The sequence below is a fragment of the Neofelis nebulosa genome, chromosome 2 (genome assembly GCF_028018385.1).
Source record: "Neofelis nebulosa isolate mNeoNeb1 chromosome 2, mNeoNeb1.pri, whole genome shotgun sequence".
Classification (NCBI taxonomy): Eukaryota; Metazoa; Chordata; class Mammalia; order Carnivora; family Felidae; genus Neofelis; species Neofelis nebulosa.
In genome coordinates this window covers 197,120,959-197,142,790 of record NC_080783.1, presented here as the reverse complement: position 1 = coordinate 197,142,790, position 21,832 = coordinate 197,120,959, and the positions used below count along the sequence as shown (strand labels likewise).

General features: G+C 51.2%; 1 protein-coding gene across 3 annotated transcripts in view; it reads left to right on the top strand.

Moving 5' to 3' along the window:
* ZNF362 (zinc finger protein 362) overlaps window positions 1-18,533 on the top strand; it is a 39,898-nt gene extending 21,365 nt beyond the window's left edge. For all 3 annotated transcript variants that reach the window (XM_058718171.1, XM_058718170.1, XM_058718172.1), the window contains 5 exons: window positions 2,816-3,137; window positions 3,896-4,120; window positions 12,970-13,048; window positions 13,160-13,318; window positions 16,941-18,533. In XM_058718171.1, coding sequence (XP_058574154.1) covers window positions 2,816-3,137; window positions 3,896-4,120; window positions 12,970-13,048; window positions 13,160-13,318; window positions 16,941-17,057 — 902 coding nt within the window. In that variant the 3' untranslated portion in view covers window positions 17,058-18,533. The remainder of the gene's footprint in view (window positions 1-2,815; window positions 3,138-3,895; window positions 4,121-12,969; window positions 13,049-13,159; window positions 13,319-16,940) is intronic.
* The last annotated feature ends 3,299 nt before the right edge of the window (window positions 18,534-21,832 follow it).

Here is a 21,832-nt window from a genome sequence, read left to right as displayed (position 1 = left end):
ATAAAAGTAATATTAAAAAAGTAATATAAGCATATTAAAAGAAATTTGGAAAAAAGAAAAACTAAGGGAAAAAAACCACTCATAATCCCAGCTCCTAACCCAGCCGCTTAGAGAGCCCTTTGGTTCATTTCCTTCCTTTTCCATCTTTTTTGTTTATTTTTTAATATGTGTGCGTATTTTGCTGAGCTTGTAGTAGGGCTGTACCCATGACTTTAACTTGCTGTCATAAGCATTCTATCATAAGCATATTTAATGCTTTTTTTTAATTATAAAGGTAACGCATAGTCCTTGCAGAAAATTGAGAACTCGCAGACAACCTGAAAGGAGAAAAAATTAGCCCTAGTCCTACTACTGTTAGCATTTTCATGTTTTCTCTATAATTTATTTTGTTTTATCCTTTAATCACAGATGTAAAAAATGGATGAATTCACCAGGTAAAAAAATCAAGTAATATAGAAACAGCTAGATAAAGTATGGAAATGTCCTTTTGCCAGAAAAGTATTCTTCCTCCCTAGAGTGAGCCATCTTTTATACACAAATTGAGTTGGATGCGTCTTCTCAGATCTCTTCCTGTACATTTACACACACATATGTATTGTCTATTACATACATATGAGGTTTAGGCGTGTGTGCCTTTAAACAGATGGGTTCATACTGTCTATGATTTGCTTTTTCACCTGACAACGGCACATTCGGGCTTCTCTCTCCGTCACTGCACAGCGTCTTTCTTGTTTTTGTGGCTGCCCAGTCCTTCACAGTGAGGATGGACCACATCTCTTTACACAGCCCCTGCTGAGGACAAACAGGTTGTGTCCAGTTTTGTCTGAGCAGAATTTTATATGGAAGGTCCCTGTACACAGACATTTGTGCTCATGGGCAAATATGTCCTTGCGGGCAATTTCTAGGAGTTGTGCACATTAGGGGCGCCTTGGTGGCTCAGTCAGTTAAGCGTCCGACTTCGGCTCAGGTCATGATCTCACAGTTTGTGAGTTCAAGCCCCGCGTCGGGCTCTGTGCTGACCGCTCAGAGCCTGGAGCCTGCTTCACATTCTGTGTCTCCCTCTCTCTCTGCCCCTCCCCCATGCAAGCTGTGTCTCTCTCTGTCTCTCAAAAAATGAATAAATGTTAAACTTTTTTTTTAAAAAGTTGGGTACATTGACACATCAGTGGCTTGCGCCAAACAGCCCTCCACTGAGGGTGATAGATGTATCCTTCCACTGCCAGTGGGTGACACAAACGTGTCCATCTCTGGAGCTTACCTTTTTCAATGCGTACATTTTTGGTTTCTTTTTTATTTCTTAAATTTTTTATTTTTTAAAAGTCTTTATTTTTGAGAGAGAGAAAGAGAGCATGCACACAAGCAGGAGAGGGGCAGAGAGAGAGGGAGAGACAGAATCCGAAGCAGGCTCTAGTCTCTGACTATCAGCGCAGAGCCCGACTTAGGGCTTGAACTCACAAACCGTGAGATCATGGCCTGAGCCAAAGTCAGACGCTTAACTGACTGAGCCACCCAGGCGCTCCTGGTTTCTTTTTAAAAGAAGCAATGTTTTAGTCATGCAATAGATACCATTTTCATCTTTTGTCTGTTTAACCTGGTATTGTAATGTTTCTAGTCCCCCCCCCCTTTTTTTCAGTGTTTATTTATTTTTGAGAGAGAGAGACAGAGTGACAAAGTGCAAGCGGGAGAGGGGCAGAGAGAGAGGGAGACACAACATCCCAAGCAGGCTCCACGCTCTGAGCAGCCAGCACAGAGCCCGATGCTGGGGCTCGAACTCACAAACCCTGAGATCATGACCTGAGCTGAAGTCGGATGCTCAACCGACTGAGCCACCCAGGCGCCCCTGTAGTCCCCTCCTTTTTAAAAGAATAACTTTTATTAACAAAAGTTTATTTTATTTTTTCCCTTTTCCCTTTTTTAAAGGTTTTTTTTTTTTTAAATAATCTTTACACCCAGTGTGGGGCTCAAACCCACAACCCCAAGATCAAGAGTTGCACACTCCTCCAACTAAGCCAGCCAGGCGCTCCTATATATATATCACAGAAGTTTCTTAAAAAGTTCATTGTCAAAGAATCAAAGTATAGCTAAGTAAAAAAAACAAAATAAAACAAAACAAAACACATTTTTAAAAAAATTACTCCTAATTGCATTATCCACATCACTTTTGGTACATCTTCTCCTACTTACTTTTTCTGTGCATACGTAGGCCATTTTGTTGTTTGTTTTGTGTGTATATTTTGTTTTACAAACATAACCTCTTTTTATTTTTACTTATTTATTTTTAATGTTTATTTATTTTTGACAGAGAGACAGAGCTTGAGCGGGGGCGGGGCAGAGAGAGAGGGAGACACAGAATCCGAAGCAGGCTCCAGGCTCCGAGCTGTCAGCACAGAGCCCGACACAGGGCTTGAACTCATAGACCGCGAGATCATGACCTGAGCCAAAGTCGGACGCTCAACCGACTGAGCCACCCAGGCGCCCCATAATAACCTCCTTTTTAATGGACACTTAATGTTCAGTAGAGAAAACTGATCACAATTTATTGACCCCTTCCCTAATGTTACACATTTCAGTTCCTCTAGCTTTTTGCTATTGCACATAACACAGTAGTGAACATCTGTGTGCTTGTTTTTTTTCTGCAGTTTGAAGTATTTCCAAAGTGCCTGTTACCAACCCAGTTTAGTCCTTAGGTATCTAAGGCATCCTACACACACACACACACAGCCTCTCATTTAGTTCCCCCTGGGGTGATTTACGAAGGGAAGTGGGGGTGCTTAGAAAGGCCTCTGCAGCTGCCCCCACCCCATGTCTTCCACAGGTCTGGGGCTCTCCTCCCGGACCCCGGCTGTGAGCACGTCCGAGTCGAGTGCAGGCACGGGGACCAGCACCCCGTCCACGCCCACCACCACCAGCCAGAGCCGCCTCATCGCCTCGTCCCCCACCCTCATCTCAGGGATCACCAGCCCCCCCCTCCTGGACTCCATCAAGACAATCCAGGGCCATGGCCTGCTTGGCCCCCCCAAGTCCGAGCGTGGCCGCAAAAAGATCAAGGCGGAGAACCCAGGGGGGCCGCCCGTCCTCGTAGTCCCCTACCCCATCCTGGCCTCGGGCGAGACTGCCAAGGAGGGCAAGACATACAGGTGGGGGTCTTGGCGGGAGGGGGTCCACGTGGGCGTGGGGTGGAGGCTATCACCAAGGGCTGCCCTAGGAGCCCAGCAGCTGGGGCTGGAAAGAGGGACTGCAGAGGCTGAGGGTAGGGGCCAGGTCCAGAGGAGCGGGGTCTCCTGGTGAGCCCCACCCACAGCCCATTCACAGGCAGGCTGGGGCTATCCCCCCATGTATATGCAGGGTTGCCAGAGGCCAACCTCACCACAACCTGGTGTCGTGGGAGTCCTGTTCTTCCTCCCTTCAAGCTCTCGACCCTCAAGTTGGAATCATCTGGGGAGCACTCAGAAAATGCCAATCCCAGGGCAGCACCTCCAGAAATTTTGATATAATTGGTTAGAGGGCGGACATGCAGAGTGCCAGTGAGCCCCTCTTGAAAGCTCCCCAGATAATTCTGATGTGCAGCTGGGAGGACTTCTTACTCCCAAAGTTAGGGCATGTGGCCCCGGGCACACCTTCCCAGGATTGCCAGGCCTGTCTTCCCTGGGAAATGGAAACCGTTTCCCCCACTGCTGGGAATGGGCCCCTGGGGGAAGAGCCTTTGCCTCCAGATTGGAGGGTGTCCAGGCTGGGAGCCTGTACCCCTGGGCTCCTCACAAGGAAGCTCTGTGCCCAGGTGCAAGGTCTGGGTGCTGTGGAAGGTGCCCTGAGCTTACTGGTAGGGGGCAGGGGCGGGGCGGGGGTGGTGGCGGCGGCCGTCTTCCCAGGTGTGAACGTGCCTCTTACCCCACAGGTGTAAGGTGTGCCCGCTGACCTTTTTCACCAAGTCTGAGATGCAAATTCACTCCAAGTCACACACCGAGGCCAAGCCCCACAAGTGCCCGCACTGCTCCAAGTCCTTTGCCAACGCCTCCTACCTGGCCCAGCACCTGCGCATCCACCTGGGCGTCAAGCCCTACCACTGCTCCTACTGTGATAAGTCCTTCCGACAGCTCTCCCACCTCCAGCAGCACACCAGGTGAGTGGCCCGCCTGGTGCTGCACCCCCTGCAGCCGATTTCATCTCAGCACCTGCGCCGGGTGCATGGACCTGGTGCAGGAGGGGCAAGGACCTTCTCTAGGTGCCCACTGCCCCGAGGGTCAAGACCAAACTCCTTTACTTGGCATTTGAAGCCTTTGGTGATATGACCTCTGTGGACCTCACTGGCTTCTGCTGTCACTACTATGCCACCCTTCCCACCGTGTCTCATCTGCTATGTCCTTTGCCTGAAACACCCTCCCCCATCTTTATCCTTTTTCTCTGGCCTCTCCTAGCCATCTCTCAGTCCAGCCTCCCCACGCCCCGACAGGCCCTACGCATGCCCATCACGGTAGCGATAGGCTGTCTCGTCCTTGCCGGCTTCTTTTCCCAACTTCCAAATACACTGATGGCTCTTGAAGGCAAGGTCTTGGTCCCCTCCATCCCCATATCCCCAGTGTGTGGCACGTAATGAGCATCTGGGCATTTGTTTAATATTTGTGGAATAAATAGAACTATCTTTTATAGGTCATGTGATTCATCCATTTGACAAGTATTTGCAGAGCCTCTACCATAAGACAGACATGATTCTAGGTTCTGGGAGCGCAGCAATGAACAAAACAGACAAAACTCCCTGTCCTTATAGGCGTACAGTCTAGTCGAGCATGTCAGAGAGAGATTCAGAAATACAAATGCTTTCAGGAAAGACCAGTTTTTGCAGGGGAGTACAGACATCAGAAAGACTGACTATCCACCCGCCAAATAAAAACACCATAGGTGTTTAGAGAAACAAACCAAAGGTTACCAAGATTGCAGTTCATCTCTTCAGAGGGGAAGAAACACAGAGGTTTTCTCTCCCCTGGTGATAGCATCTGTGAGCATTGCTATGGGTTGGCCGCTATCTGCTTTGTAAAAGTCAGGGGTAATGTTTTTGTGTGGAGCTTGTAACTTGCAGGAAGTGCTCAGATGTTTTCTCTTTTGAGGACTGATGCTAGACAGAGAGACCCTAGTTTTTATTTTTAGGTTCTTAAAAATTGTTGTTCTTTTTGTGATTTATTCATACACATCCATTGCGTTTGTGTGCTTTATCGTGGGGCACAGAGTGCTTTGTCTGTTCCTTGGACTCGGAGGCATAATGTGTAGGTTTGATGGTAAGAAACAAATGGCAGAGTGCCAGTAGGACAAGGCATCCGTGGTTTCTCCCGGTCCTGAGCCTCCTGAGGCATAAGGATCTGACCACAGAACTTTCTCTCCGCAGGTTTCTGATTTTTTGTCATTACTTTGATTATTTTTTAAAGTTTGGCCAGTTTTCTGGACACAGGCACGAGTAACGAGGTATTGATGAAGAAAGAAAGTCCTGCTGGTTAGAGCATACGATACTAAGGTTTGAGAGCTAACTTCCGTCAGATTTCACAAAACCCCTGGGTCCTCCTTTTAATCTGTGTGTGTGAAAAAATTCCTCATGATATTATTTAAGATCAGTAACCTAGAAGGATCCAGTTCACCTGTTGGGTTGTGCCTGTACAGCCTGTGATGGAAAGGGTACCTTGTTTTTGGAGACAGCCCCCCCCCAACCCAGTGCGTTGGTGTTTCGGGCTGGCAGGAGTAACTTCATGTGTAACCTTGAAGGCTGGGGTTCCATAAGCCAGGGAGCAGATCTGGTCCAGTTTCCTGGAGCCTTAGGGAGTCCACATTCCCACGTGTGAAGGACAGTCCTTGTGTTTTACTATCAGGCTTATAGTAATCTAATACTATAATTAAATGAAATTTGTCTTCAAATGTGACATTTCTGGCATGGTGGTGGTTACAAATTTGATTTACCCAATTATATCCTGTTGGGAAGGAGGACAGATTCTTACTGGCCCTATTTACCAAACTAATGGTCACGAAGAGCAAATGGTCTCAAATTGTTGGCAGTTGGTCGGAGCAGGTGTTTTTTTTTTTTTTTTGATATTTATTTATTTTTGAGAGAGAGAAGGAGACAGAGTGTGAGTGGGGGAAGGGCAGAGAGAGAGGGAGACACAATTCAAAGCAGGCTCCAGGTTCTGAGCTATCTGCACAGAGCCCGACGTGGGGCTTGAACTCAAAAACCGTGAGATCGTGACCCGAGCTGAAGTCAGTCGTTTAACTGACTGAGCCACCCAGACACCCCGGTCTGAGTATTTTATTCCTTGTTCAAAGATAGCTTAAATTGAGGATTAGAGGTAGATCAAAGAAGAAATGGGTTTTCTCATATGCCCTTTAGGAAATAGAAATCAACCCCAACTAAATCACTTTCATTCCGTCCAAAGTCATAATTCCTGTTCTGCTGATCTCGGGTGGTTAGTCTGCTTTGCCAACTTGCCTGCTTCTGGAGTGAAGACTCTGGGACCCTGGCTTGGCCTCACACAGTGTCTGCTCGAGGTGATGGTGTCCGTTTGGAAGCTGTGCCCATTCATCTGTTCTCTGGAGCATAAAGAACTAAGTGCGTGTGCTGTAGTCCTCTACTGAGCCCATAATCTCTTGATGTCTTCTTCAGAAGACTCAACTTCAGACCTGAAGCAGAGGTCTTTTGGCAGGTGTGAGGGGGACCTCAGATCTGTTGCTGAGACCAAATGACTCTGGTCCATTTATTGTAACAATCAACAATGTCAGAGTGGAGGAGAGTGTAGTCTTTTATTACGATATATTGCATGATCAATATTTAAGATTAAGAACAGATTTTAGGCAGCAAGGGCATTGACCCATCTTCAGACTCTTTTAATTTATCTCATAAGACATGTTATAACTGTCACTAATTGGTAAGTGTAGTTAGTTAAATGTAGAACAAAATCTTTTTTTTTTTTTAATTCAAGTTGTTAACATACAGTGGAGTATTGTTTTCAGGATTAGAACCTAGTGATTCGTCACTTACACATAACACCTGGTGCTCATAAGGACATGTCTTTTTGATTTTTATTGTACGTGAAAATAAGTTATTGTTTTTTGGTCTCCATTTTAAAAAGTGCCCAAATGTATATATTTATATTATATAGCATATATAATTCTGTATGATATACTGTATAATCGTATAAGTTACATATTATCATACATATAAAATGAATATAAGTGTATAATACATTTTCTGTATGTATATATACACATAAAATATGAAATTAATGCAGGGAGATTGGCCATCTTTTCTTTTGATTTGCCAGCTGCCTTACAGTAGTATCTTCATAGGACAGCCCTCACTCTAGTGTTTGGCTAATTAAAAATACAGAAAATACAAAACGCTCAATCATTTGGAGCATCCCCTCTTTTAGTAGAGCAAAGAAGGAACTCTTTGGTGTTGCCTGGTGGCCATCTGGAAAGTCCAAGAGCGTTTGGGTGTAAAAGATACTTTGATAACATTATTCTGATTGGGGGCCTGGATTCAAGAAGGCTAGGGCACAAGGTGGGCAGCCTAGGTAAGGTATGAGCATTGGTTTGGTAGTAATGGGGCACCTGGGTGGCTCAATCGGTTGAGCGTCTGACTTCAGCTCAGGTCATGATCTCGCGGTCCGTGAGTTCGAGCCCCGGTTCGGGCTCTGTGCTGACAGCTCAGAGCCTGGAGCCTGCTTCGGATTCTGTGTCTCCCTCTCTCTCTGTTCCTCCCCTGCTCACGCTCTGTCTCTCCCTCTCAAAAATAAATAAACATTCAAAAAACAATTTTTTTTAAATGGGGCGCCTGAATGGCTCAGTAGGTTGGGCGTCTGACTTCGGCTCAGGTCATGATCTCACGGTTTGTGAGTTCGAGCCCCGCATCAGGCTCTGTGCTGACAGCTCAGAGCCTGGAGCCTGCTTCGGATTCTGTGTCTCCCTCTCTCTGCCCCTCCCCCACTCATGCTTTGTCTCTCTCTCTCTCTCAAAAATAAACTTAAAAAAAAAAAAGAAACAAGTAATCAGCAAGTAGTGATAATTAGGAGGAATCCTAGTTTTTTTCAGAAGTAAACCTTTGTTTTAAAATACTCATCAAGACCGTGACCAAAAAAGCAACAAAAATTTCACAGGCCTTTGAAGGAGGGGATTTTGCTGATGTTCCTTATCCAGGGATGGCTCTCCATTCCCAAAGACACACATTTTTTTTTTCCTCGAGTGATTTGAGTGCATAATGGTGGGAAACCAAACAAGCAATAGAAGAGGGTCCTATTAACATTAGAGACAAATTGTTAGTCATTAGACAGTGACACATATAATTAAACCGATGTGTCCTCACCCAGTGACAAAGAGGTGGGTGTCCCGAATACAAGTTCCAGAATCCGTTAGACAAACAAACAAACAAAAAGCTAAACACAAAGAAGCAACCAGATTCCAGGTTCCTTGTTTCCTGCTGTTCCACAGAGACTCTTTCCTGCTTTTTGCCCCTCCGTAGAAAACCAGACAGTCAAGGCACGTAATCAAATCCATCTTCCAAGGGTGATGCCAGTAATGAGGGGAATAAAAGAAGGTCACGTCCAAGGCTGAACCAGCCCTGGTTACGTAATAGAAATAAAGTTAGAAACAGGTTGAGCAAGATGACTCTGGTTATGGAGAAAGATGTGCCTGGAAGCATTCTGGGGGGCAACATAGTTTCGATGTGCTGAAGCACTTTGGTGGGGCTCTCTTCCATGAAAGGAAGACAAAACAAGTAAGGAAACACAGGTAGCTGGCAGAGTGTTCCAGAAGTCCAGAGTTCAGGGGTGGCCCCATAAATAATAAAAACCACATGTATTTCAAAAGAAAGTCAGCAGAACTTTGCAGAGTCTGGTCAGCATAGAAAAATGGCATCTGTCACACCTGCGACAGCAGTTAGCACGAGTGCGAGGTCATGTACCTGCAGCCTTACAAGGCAAAATCGGGGATCGCACCCGTTTTGTGAGTGGGTAGGTGAGGTCTAGGAAGAGGCTCGAGTGACCGGATGTGTTTGTCTATTCAGGCTGCAGACCGGTTTGCATTTGTTTTCTCAGCTATGTGACGTTTGTGTGCGTGTGCCGGGGTAGGCATACTGGTGGCAGGGGTAGGCGTCATTCCGTTTTTCTCGAGTCTGATGATCGTAACGGTAGTCAAATTCTACCCACAACTAGTCTGTGTCCAGGACGCCCGTGTGCCTGACCCTGAGGCGGGTGTTTCCATACGAAGTCCTCCTGTAGTGTGAAGCTGTGTTTCTAAAGAAGAGGTAGCGAATCTGAAAAGTGGCACAGAGAGTGAGTCATCTCAAGGAAGGTTAACTTGTGCTGACCCTACCGTTGTGTTAGTTCCAAAGCATTCACCCGGCTGAAGTCGTTCAGTGTAATTTATTACCTGGGAAATAAAAGAAAAAATGAGAACTGATGAATTGTCCATAATTTTATTTAAACATTGAATAAATTCTCCTTGTTGGTTTGTATAACTTGTTTATCTTAAATAGAAAGTATCTCATGAACACCCTTTGAAGAAGTCACTGAATCCTTACGGTCATTACAATCTGTATTATCGCCATTTTCGGACTGAGGAAACTGGGTTGAGGGAGGCAAAGTCACTTGCCCAAGGTCACTGTGCTACGAGGAGGCAGAAGTGAGATTTGAGCCCAGATCCCCCAGGAGCCCGTGCGTCACAGGGAGGAAGGGGCTGCGGAAGAAGCTCCTATGGGTGGAGGTGCCAGCTACCGCAGGGCGAGTCTTCGGGGCCCCAGGGTGGGGGGCTGCGGCGGTCCAGAGGCACTGATTTCAGCTCGGCCCCCCTGCGCTGCCTGTGGTCCGCACATGTGAGCACATGTGGGGAGCGGGCTGGGTGCTCCCCTACAGAGAAGGTGCCCTGCGGAGACAGGAGTCTGATGTTGGAACTGAGCAGGGGTGGAGTCGGGGGAGGTGTTCCCGGCAGGGGCGGCAGCATGAGCACAGGCTCAGACGCTTGCTGGGGGGGGGGGGGGGGGGGGGGCAGTGTCTTCATGTGCGTAGCTCACTGGAAAGTCGGAAAGACTCCCTGCCAGGGAGAGCAGTGGTGGAGGGGGAGGCTTTGGAAACCAAGGCCTTGAATGCTGGGTCACAGGGTTTGGACTCTGTCCTGGAAAAGGGGGAGACAGTAGAGGTCGCCAGGCAGGGCCATGACGAGGTCAGATCCCTGCGCTGCTGCTGTGGTGGAGGCCAGGAAGGGAGAGGCTGCTGCTGGGAGTCCAGGGAGGAGGCCAGGCAGCTGTGGTACTGGGACTGGGAGGCCACAGGGGGCTTTCCCACTCCAGAGGGCTTGGCTGGGGCCCTGAGGAAGGACCTTTGGAGGGTGCAGTCAGTCAACAAATACTTGCATCCTATATCTGAGGATGGACGTCATTGGCTATGTTGAGCATATTACTGTTGCCAGTGACCGACATCAGAGAGAAAACCCTCTTTGATTCAGTCCCTGCCTATGTACAGGGTCCTCTTGGCTGGGCCCTGGGGTGATGCTGGTGAACAAGACCAGGGGAGCCCTTGCCCTCAGGAGGCAGCCCAGGAAACAGTGACTAGGCAGTGACAAAATACACATTGCTTGGGGGTGGGCTGCAGGGCCCAGGCCTGGTGTGGGGGCTCAGGGAAAGCCGCCCAATCAGGGGCTTTTACGCTGAGAACAGGAGTGTGGGTTTTCACCGGGTATTAGCCGGGGAAGAGTGTGCCCGGAAGAGGGGGCAGCCTGGATAAAGGGAGGAGCTTGGAGTCTAGTGGAGTCGGGGAGGCTGGTGGGGCCAGAGGCTGGGGGCGGGGGAGAGGAGCGGTGGGAGGCAAGGACTCTGGGGTGAGCCCTGGAGGGGTTAAGACAAAATCAGCACATGGCCTGGGGTCCCTTAGTCCCCTCTGCCACCTGACCCCAACTGAATGAATTCCCCAGCCCTGGAGGGGGTGAGGGGAGGATGGAACGGAGGGGTTGTGTCAGTCCAGATGGCCCTTAAGGTCCTTCCATTGTAGGGACAGGGTGCCATGGTTGGAATGATGTCTCCAGATACATGATACCCAGAAATGTGCAGGTAGAATGGGGTTCTCAAAATCGGGCCAACCAGCTCCACTTGGCAGGTTTCTGTGCAGCCTGTGAACTGGCTCTGGCCTTGGCATCTGAGCCTGGGCCCTGTGCTTGCCCTCCTCCCTGTTGCGTAGAGGAGATGGTGGGCGGGGAGGGGAGGGGGGGGAGTGGCCCCTGTACTGAGGATGCATCCGGATCACAGGTTTGGTGGGCAGAATCATTAGTCAGACAAGGTTGCCGGGTGAGAAATGGATCTTGGACCAGGATGTAGGCTGCATAGGAGCAGGGAGGTGAGGCCAGAGCACACGATGAAGGGCCTTGAATGACACACTAAGGAATCTGGACTCTTCCCGTGTTCATGGTGGGCAGCCAATGTCTTCCTGATGGCGGGGAATGTTGTTTATTCAAGCCTATCCAGCATGGGGCCTGCTGGGACAGGGACCTTAGTTTGTTTGATGAGTTGATGGGCAGAGCAAGCCGCCTCGGTGAGGTGGCCTGGGGCATTAGGGACACTGTGTGGCCAGGGCTGGGTTCTCCCTTCCCTTGATGCTTGGTGGCAAATTAGGCAAATAGCGTTCAGGACGGCCAGCATTTCACGGCCCACCTACTTGGTGGAGAGGATTTGCCAGAACAGGTGACTGAAGACAAGCTCAGGCTGATGGCGGAGGGCTTGCACGGAAGATGGGGCTCTGGGGCGTCTGCGCACCTGTCCGGGCCCACCTCCGTCCTCACCTGGGCCCCCTGGGCTGTCAGGCAGGCACGAGCAGCACCACTGACCTGAACAGAAAATCCAGCCGTCCACCTTTGAGTCATCAGTCTGGAGTCACCTGCTCAGTGAGGCCCACCCTGACCTCGTGTTTAAAACTGAATCCGCACCCCCCCCCCGGCATCCGTGCTCCCCCCCCACCTTATTCTCTGTCTTTTCACAGCACTTATTACCTTCTATGTGGGATTTACTTACTTATTTCATGTTTGTTGTTTGTTTCCATGAAGCAGTGGTTTTTTGTCTGTTTTGTTCATTCTAAGTACCAAGCGTGGTGCCTGGCACAGGGCTACCCAGCGTAATGAATGTTGAGTGAATGAATGAATGAATGAATGAATGATGGTAATACTGGCAAGTGTTGACTGAGTGCGGACTTTGTGCCAACACTTGGCCAAACCCCTTAACACCTATTATCTAACGTAATCTTCACAAAGTGAAGTGAGGTCATATTTTTATGCTCATTTTGCAGATGAGGAAACCGAGGCTCAGTGATTTTTCCCAGGGTCGCCCAGCTAGTAGCTGGTGCAGCCAGGATGAGAACCCAGGAGTGGGAGGGGACAGAGGGTTCACAGGAAGGACAGAGAGGGCTGAACTGCCGGGCCTCCCCGTCCTGCATTCTCTCGGTAGCTGGGGGTGACCAGGTAGCCATCCCAGACATGAATCTGATGTGGGGACAGGGCAGGGGACAGAAGTCGGGGGCCAGTCAGAGACATTTCCTTCTGAAGGCAAGAGGCAGAGTGGACAGGCACGTTCCTGGCAAAGCTGTGGATCTGTGTTCTTTCAGTGGTGGTCTGTAGGTGGGTTTTTAAGAAGAGAGGGGCAGAAAGCAGTCAACGCGGGCCCCTGAGGCTGGGGGGCTGGGCCGGGTCTCTGAGTGGGCGCTGGCGGTGGGCGGGGTTCAGCAGGGAGCTGTGGGGAGCAGGAGGGCTCTGGTTACAGACCGGCAATGGGAGGCCAGAGAAGGAAGGAGAAGGGGCTACCTGTGAAGTCCCCGGCTCTTGCCTGGGGCTCTCTGGGGAGTGTATGGAGTGGAGACAGGGCGGCTTGGGAGTCAGATATATGGTGCAGGCCATCCAAGGGCCTGGGGGGCCGGAGCCGGCCCACGGTATCTGTCAGGGACTCCACCTCACTGCCCATTGCAGAATCCACACAGGCGACAGACCCTACAAGTGCCCACATCCTGGCTGCGAAAAGGCTTTCACTCAGCTCTCCAACCTCCAGGTGAGTGCCCGCCTGCCCCTTGCCTGCCTGGCCCCCTGCAAAGGGAGCCCAAGCCGGGGTGGGGCTGGGGGGAGCCCTGGCTGGCCCCTGACCCCTCTGTGCTCCCCACAGTCTCACCAGCGCCAGCACAACAAGGACAAGCCCTACAAGTGTCCCAACTGCTACCGGGCCTACTCGGACTCCGCGTCCCTGCAGATCCACCTCTCCGCCCACGCCATCAAGCACGCCAAGGCCTACTGCTGCAGCATGTGCGGGCGGGCCTACACCTCGGTGAGTGCCTGGGGTCCTCGGGGGACCTCTTCCTCTCCCGTGGCCTCAGCCATCTTGATTCTCCCCACTTTACAGACAAGGAAACCGAGGCCCAGAGAGGGGAAGTGACTCCCTGAGATCACGATGAGTGGCAGAGCCAGGGTTTCGGCTCCCCAGTTCTGTTTCTGGCTGCCCTGGGCCGAGCCTCCAGCCTCTTGGCGGCCTGTAGCCGCCTGGTTTCCTCCAGGCCCCGGAACACTGAAGGCAGTGGTGGGGGGCCAGGCACCCTGCTCTCCAGAGCCAGAGCTGGGGAAGGGCCTTCCCCGCTGGGCAAGCTACAACCCCCATCGTGGCCACGAGAGGGCGCAGTGGCTCGGCCCAGAGCTTCATCATTTCAGGAAAGGCCTGAGCAGTACCAGAAAGGTCATCTCATCCAACCCTCTGTCCCTGGGTGGGAATTTCCCTAAGCAAGGGCCTTTCAGCAAGAAGAGGGAGGCTGGACAAATCACCTGAGTGTGTGTGCGTCTCCAGCTAATCAGATATTCTGGTTAATAGACCCCCATGCAAATCCAGACAGAGATCACTGAGCCTCAATTTCCTCATCTGTAAAATGACGAGGTAACAGTTCTCAACTCACAGGGCTGTTGGCCAGCAGAGCCAGTGCCTAATAAACATCCGCTAATACAATGATTTATTCTCTCAGTGTTTACTGAACACTTGTGCCAGGCTATTGGGAGTCAGGATGAATCAAACAGACATATTCTCTGCCCCCAGGGAGATTGGACTCTACTGCTGGAGACAGATATTAAACAAGTAACCAACAAATAAATATGGAATGACAAATTATGGTAATTGCTGTAAGCAGGGTTTCTCATCCTCGGTGCATGTTAACATTTGGGCAGGGTACCTTTGTGCTCGGGGACTGTTTGGTGCATTGTAGGATGTTAGATACATCCTTGGCCTCTGTGCACTAGCTGTCCCTCCCCAGGCTGTGACAACCCAAAATGCCAGACGTTGCCAAGTGTCCCGGGGCAGGCGGTGAAGTCACCTCTGCCTGAGAACCACTGGTCTGAAGGAAACATAGGTTGATAAAGCAGCAGGGAGGCTAGAACAGAATTGGGAAAGGGACGTAGGTCTGGGTAGGTCAGGGGAGGGGGTAATATTTCAATGAAGCCTTGAAGGCTAAGGAGGGTGAGAAACTTCGAAGCAGGAGCACACCCTGAGGTGGAACAAGCGTGGCAGTTTCCAGGAACTGAAAGAGGATTAGGTCACACGGGGCTGTGGGGCCTTGTTAGGGAGTTTGGATATTTGCCAGGTAGAATGGGAAGCCACTGGGGGGAGGGGACTGTCCGGGAGGATATTTTTGAGAGGTCACTGACTGGAGGGGGCACACGTCGGGTGGTGAGGAGTATGGCAGGTGCCAGCCAGGCCTGTGGTTGCTGAGCACTGGGTTCATGACACTGCTCCCTCCCTGGAGTTCAAAGGGCAGAGGAGAGTTGAAAGACAGAGGGCAGAACCTGCAGGGAAAGGGCCCCAAGGGGAGAGGCAGGGCACCCCAGAGACCTAGGAACCCCACTCAGCCGGCCGGCGTCGGCCTCAAGTTCTGGACACCCACCTCCTCACATCTGCTCCCAGGGGAGGGACCACAGGCGTCCATGACTGAGATTCTAGATGGAGTCTGTCTGAATTCTGGGGGCAGTGGGGGTGTCCCAGTCCACCTGTCTTGCGGTGACTGGACTCTCTAGAACTGGGCCTGACTGGACTTTCTAGAACAAGAATAATTACCTTTATTTTAAATTTATTTTTAAGTAAAGTGTAGTTGGCATGATATTTTTTTAAGTAGGCTCCATGCCCAATGTGGGGCTTGAACTCAGGACCCTGAGATCAAGAGTCACATGCTTTACTGACTGGGCTAGTCAGGTACCCTGACATCTTTTTTTTTTTTTTTTTAATGTTTATTTTATTTTTTTGAGAGCGAGAGAGAGCACGTGAGAATGCACATGCAAGCGAGCAGGGGAGGGGCAGAGAGGGAGAGAGAGAGAGAATCCTTAGCAGGCTCCGTGCTGTCAGCACAGAGCCTGACTCGGGGCTCAAATTCATGAAGCGTGAGATCATGACCTGAGCCGAGATCAAGAGTTGGACGCTTAACCGACTGAGCCACCCAGGCGCCCCAGTGACAAACCTTTAAAGGAAAAAAACCCAAAAAACATTTTAATGGATTGAATTTTAAACGACTTTAATACATAAAAGAAACATTTTAGAAGAGTGAACCCCCACGTTCCCATTAGCCCCCAGAACCATCAACCAATCTTGGCTCATCCATATCCCTGTTTTCTGTCCCTATAATGTCTCTGTAGACATTATGTTGTTTCATCTGAAAATTTTCACTCTGTCTCTAAACATCAGGACTCCTCTTTTTTAACATGTCCACGGTATCTTTACAATTCCCTTATGTCCTTGGTACCATCAGCTACCCGGTCAGCGTTCACATTTTCTGTCTCCTGAATTAGGCCAGCATTTTGTTTACTTCCAATTTGATTTTGTAATCAAGATCCAAGGAAGATCCCTACATTGTACCCTGTCAGTATATCTTTTAGTCTGTTGATCCCCACCCTGTGCCCCTGCCCCCACCCGGGTCGTTTTTTTCTTTGCAGTGTATTCACTGAAGAGTAGTTTCCTAGTTTGCATGCTGCTGAGGCTTTCCCTCTGGTGGTGTTTGATAGCCTGTTGCCACCGCATTTGAGGGCTTCCTTTACATGACTGATTCTGAGCAAGGTGATGTTTGAGACCGGGGGACTGTCCTGTGGGGCGAGTGGTGGCTCACCAGGTATTCCCACTTCCTTCCACCTGAGTGTGAGGGCCTCGGGGCCTGCAGGTGAGCCCGTGGGTCCCCTCATGCGCCCAGTTGTGGCTGCCTCAGGTCAGACTCGGCAGAGCCGTGGGGACAGTCAGGGGACGAGCCGAGCATGCCCAGTTTGTGCTTCCCCAAGTCACCGGTCCTATCAGGTCCAGCTTCTTCCCAAGGGAGGATTGCGTGGGGGGGTGGGGTTGCAGAGGCCGGGGCTCCCACCACCGCCTGGAATCCAGAGTAGAGACTGGGGGAGGAACAGTCCCCTTGACCCTTACCGTGTGCTGGGAGCTCTATCTGCCATAGCGACCCTTTGAGGTGGTTCCTTCAAGAGGAGGCTTGGACATACGAGATGACGTATCTGAGGTTCCACTGCTACGAGGTGGCAGGACCCAGCTCAGACCAAGGCCTCCTGCTTCTCCCTCGCTGGAGCACCGGCCAGATGGGGGCGGCTGTGCTCGATCCCCCAGGCAGGCTGAGGTGCAGCCAGTTGGCCTGGCCCTCAGGAGGTCCAGGTGGGCACTTCCGAGGGACGAGCCTGGTGCGTGCCAGCTCTCCAGCTGGCATGCTGTGGGCTCACAGTCTGGTAAATGGGCCAGCACCCACAGGTGGCGGCACTGCAGCATCATCGCTAGAACCGATGCTCACTGCCCACCTGATGGCCTAGAGCCAGGCTGCTCGCCACCAGCTGGCCCACCTACCACGGAGCCCTCCTGTGGCCACTTGTGGGAACTGCAGCCTCCCCTGCGTGTCTTGCCAAGGGTTGCATGTTCTGAATCTCACCCCTGCCCACAGGAGACCTACCTGATGAAGCACATGTCCAAACACACGGTGGTGGAGCACCTGGTGAGCCATCACTCGCCCCAGAGGACGGAGTCCCCCGGCATCCCGGTGCGAATTTCCCTCATCTGAGCCGACCCAAGGCGCCGCCCCACCCTGCCCACTGGCAGACACAGACCCAGGCAGCACCAGGCCCCAGCTTCCTCCAGGGGCCCTCCAGGAACAGCCGAGCTCTCTCATGACCTTCCTGACCTTCCAGAAAGCCTGGGCTGCAGAAGCCCTGACCGGTCCAGCTCCGGGGGCGGCCAGGCCAACTGCAAGATTCTGGACTGTTTTGGTGGCATCCAAAGACGATCTCAGAGCACTTTGAACCTCTCTGTTGGGTTTCTTTTTGTTCCCCACCCTCCACTTGCTTCACTGTTTTTGTTTTTAAGTTTGTTTTGGAAATAACAAAAAAGATATTTATTGGCCAAGAAGTTGGTGCTGCTAAGACCGAGAAATTAAAAGAATCGGACAGATGGACACAGAGAACCAGAGGGCAGCGTGGGACCTTCTCTTGCCACAGCCTCAGGTCTTGAGGGAAGGCTCAGGCCTGGGTTTCTGGACTGCAAAGGGGACCCCCCCCCCCAGGTGGGAGGGGACAGGAAGCATCTGGAGTGAGCCACTCACCCCTAGGTGCCCAGCTCCAACCTCTCGGGCTACACCCTGGGCATTACTGAGCAGAGGGATGAGGCAGCTCCTGGGGCTGCCCAGGCTTCAGGAGGCAAAACAGGAGAGGGGCTGGGAGATCCGCAGGACCAAAGGGTGCAACGTTGGGCTGGGCTGGGCACAGGCCCAGGGAAATGGGGTGAGGGTGGGCTGGGTAAGACCTGGCCCTCCAATGCCCTGAAGACCACCCCAGTCTACCTCGGTGCTGGCCAGGAAACCTATTGGCTACCTCTCCCACCATCCCAGACTGTGGGCAAGGGGGTGGGGAGGGAGTGGGCCTAGGCTTAGGACCCCCCCACTCCAGAATTTCCTCCAGATGGGGCAGTGCCCAGGGAGGGGTTATGTGTCTTCCCTGTCATGAAGGGGGGAATCCCCAGTCCAGGCCCTAGGCCCCTCGGCAGGGAAGGGATCCTTGGGGAGGAGGGTCCCAGGAGCAGACCCTGCCCTCAGCCCCCACAGACACACCCCGATCTGAAAGCCATGCGTGTCCATGTATATAGGAACTATGTACAGAGCCCGGAGAGGCCCCCCTTCATCCCCCGGGGAAAAAAAAAAAAAAAAAAACTAGACAGAAACTCATCTATATATTCTGTATCTGGAGTTCCGTTTTGAATATTAACTGTGTTATTTTTATACACTTTTTAAGCCTTAACTCGCCATTGATTTACCAGTTTAACGTTTCCTGGGGTTTTTTTTCCCATGGGGTTCTCTGCCCCAGCCCCCACCCCTTTGTTTGACTTGCGTCGTCGGATACTCAGTATTGTAGCTTTTTGTCCGCATGTTACTACCCTGTAAATACGCTGTCATACATACTGTTAACACCCCATTTGCTTTTTTCTATGGGACCTCCAGGCCACCATATTTAGAACTAGTTACCTTATTAAAAAAGAGAAAACAGTCTGTCGGCTTCTCAGTCTGCATCTTGGTGGCAGGGAGGTGAGGGCAGGTGCCCCTCGATGCTTCAGGAAACAGGTTTGCATTCTATTTAAGAGAAGGGGTGGGGAGCAAAATAAAAATCCAGTGTGGGGGAAGACACTACATGGGGCGAGAGACAAAGAATTCCAAACCCTCTGCTCTTTGTATATCTCTGTTGTGAAGAATAAACTGTACCTGCACCTGGGTGGCGGTCGTGTCTAGCGTGCTCCGTGCGAGGGCGGGGCTGGGGGGCACTTTTCCGTTGCTCCTCTCCCCTCCCCCGCCCCCCAGACTTGGGGAAGGAGGGAAATGGCCCCTTCCCGTGGGCTGGCCTCACCCCAGCTGCTGAGCCAAGTGCTCGGTGTCTGGCACCCTGTGGCCCCCTATGAAGGAGGCAGAAAACCAAGAGGGGTTTTTTTTTGTTCCTGTTTTTTTTTTTTTTTTTGTTGTTGTTGTTGTTGTTGTTGTTGTTTTTGCCGAGGATCATGCTGTAATTAAGTGGCAGGAACACACGTCTCACCCAGGTTTGTCTCATTCTGAATGAAGCCTTTTTGGATGTGTGGGGTCCAGTGGGGTTCACAGCCCCCGCTCCCAGGTGGGGGGGTGGCCACATCCCAGTACCCTGCCTATCTTCGGGGGTCCACCGCAAGTGCCCTGACTGGGACACGATTCCCGTGATTGAAGGAACCAAGAAGTCCCCTTCAATCCACTTTCCCCACGTGGGTCAATGTTTTGATTGTGGAGGAGGGAAATGCAGGAATTAATGACCCCAGAGTTTATCAAGGCTGGTCCTCTGTGGGGCATTCTGAGTGAGACAGAAGTGACTCTACCAAGAGTCACCATGGAGCTCACCTTCAGGAATTCACTCTGAGCCCTCACAGGCCTTGTGAGTCAAGACGTGGCTGCAAGTGTAGAAAGTCCAACCCAAACAAGGATTTTTTGGCTTTCATAACAGGACAGTGCGGGAGTCAGGCCAGCCTCAGGGCTCACTGTTGTGTCTCCAGCTCTCCACTTTGCTTTGTTCTAAGAGCTGGTTTCACCCTCAGGCTCCTGGGGGGTCAGCAGCTCCAGCCTCACAGGCTCCCCGCCGGGTTTCCTGCAGTCAAGCCTCTCTCTCTTCTAGAAGCCCCAGCAAATATCTGGGTCTTGCTGGTTGGGACTGGGGTAGGTCCCATCCCTGAACCAATCACCATGACCAGAATGTCTATACTTGATTGGCTTAGACCTATAGCCCATGCTCTAGGCCTGGAGCATCAGGTGAAACCCCAATCTGTAGTACATCTCCCCAAAAGGAAACCAGATGTGTTGACATGAGGAGGGGTAAATGGATATGGAGTAGCCAGGAACCTGTCTTCGGTAACCTCACGGGCCTCAAGGCGTTCTCAGAAATTGACCTCCCACAGCCTGCTGTGCTAAGGGGTGAGCTCTGGCGGCCATGTTTGCATCACTTGACCCGATCCCAGCCACAACCGAGTGGCCAGCAGCGGACATTTGACTCAGCCGTTGAAGTCTTAGACCGATGGTAGCGATGGTGCCAGCGGGATGCGTTGGCTGTCCTGGTTCATGAGTGGGTTGTGCACACCACACACACGTGGCCGACTCCACATTCGGTGAATGTGGTGGTGTTGAATCGGCCATGGTGGGGTTTCTACAACAGAAACTGGCAAAGGCTACAAATCTGGGCTTTCTCTTTCCTGGAGGAGCCCGTTGCTAAACATTTGCCAGCACACCACCGGCTGACTCTCCAATCAGATTTTCCAGTCCGTGAATTAGGAAGAGGTCCAGTTCAGGAGCCTGGAAGAGCCCGTGGCCCAGGGGTAGGGACGTGTGTTGGGCCACACACAAGCAGGACAGAGGCAGACAGAAGCAGAGGCGGACAGAGAAGACCTAGACAGAGCCTGTGTCAGACTCGGTTCCTGACTTTGGATCTCCATCTTCCGGGCAGGTTTGATTTCCTGCTTGTTCTCACATCAGTGAATTTAAGTTGCTGGTGGCATGACATTGGGCAAGTCACTTAACCTCTCTGTGCCTGATTTTCTCATACGTAAAATGAGGGAAATGACAGCAACCAACATATAGGATGGATGTGGGGATTAAATGAATCAATATATGTCCAATGCTTCAAACTTTGCCCAGTGCATACTAAGTACCAGTGAGTGTAATTGCTACTGTTATTATTTGACATGGCCCCGGTGTATCTAAATCCCTTATGACCAGTGAGCCCTGGCTAGACAGCTGCTGGTGTTTGGGGATTTCTGGGGATGACATCTGAGCTGGCCTGGCAGGGTGGGGCAGCAGGGGCAGGTGAAGATTTTGCATGTAGAAGCGACACTCCGAGGACTGGGAGGACTGGCAGCTTTTCACCTGCTCACCTGGAAGCTCTCAGGAGCTTCCACTGTCTCTGAGGGCCCCGGCCTGGGTGCTGAGGACAGTGCTGACTGACAGTGACACGGATGGAAGTGGCCGCAGAAGAAGCTTATCCGCCCTTGTTATTCCTGCTTCTGCCCCAAGTCCCTCTAATGTCCCCCCATGGGCCTCTGGGTAAGACAAAGGAGGGAGACACTCCCAAGAGGTTGTCTGTTCCACACTGCATCTTCCTTGACTCTTCCCTGTCCTCCGGAAGGTCTCTACCCACAGTGCGAAGCTGTCCCAGTCCAGCACCTGGAAACCCCTGACCCAGCCATCATTTAAAACAGGAAATGGCTGTTCTTTTGGCAAAGCCTTTGACTCCATGAACTTGGTGGAGAAGGGACAGGCAAGGACGGGGAGAAGGCGAGTTACATTTTCTGCAGCATCATGACAACCTCCGCAAGGAGGGTGATGGGCACCCCCGCTTTACAAATCTGAGGAAACCGAGGCTCAGCAAGGTGAGGAACTTGTCCACAGTCACGCGCAGAGTTAGAAGAGAAGCAGATCTTACTGGCTGGTGCTCAGGCCTCTCATGGCCACGGGGTGTGTGTGAAGGTGGGTGTGGGTGGCCCTCGGGGAATGCTGCAGGGTAAGGGAGAGGAAGGAATGTGCCAGCTCAGAGCCATCAAGCAATAACCTGTTCTAAGGTACAGCTGGCCTGTGCTTATCTAAACCAGAGTCCAAAACGCCTCCTGGGTTTTGCTAATCCAGTTTGGGTGGGAGGCAGTGGGGAGCTTTGAACTGCGTTTGAGAGGGGAGAGATCTCTTATTTCACATCATCAATAAGTGGAACCTGCTTGTAAAAATGATCAGATTGTGAAAACCATCAGGACGGATTTACGCTGGAACTGCTGTCCTTCCTGGGAACAGTGGAG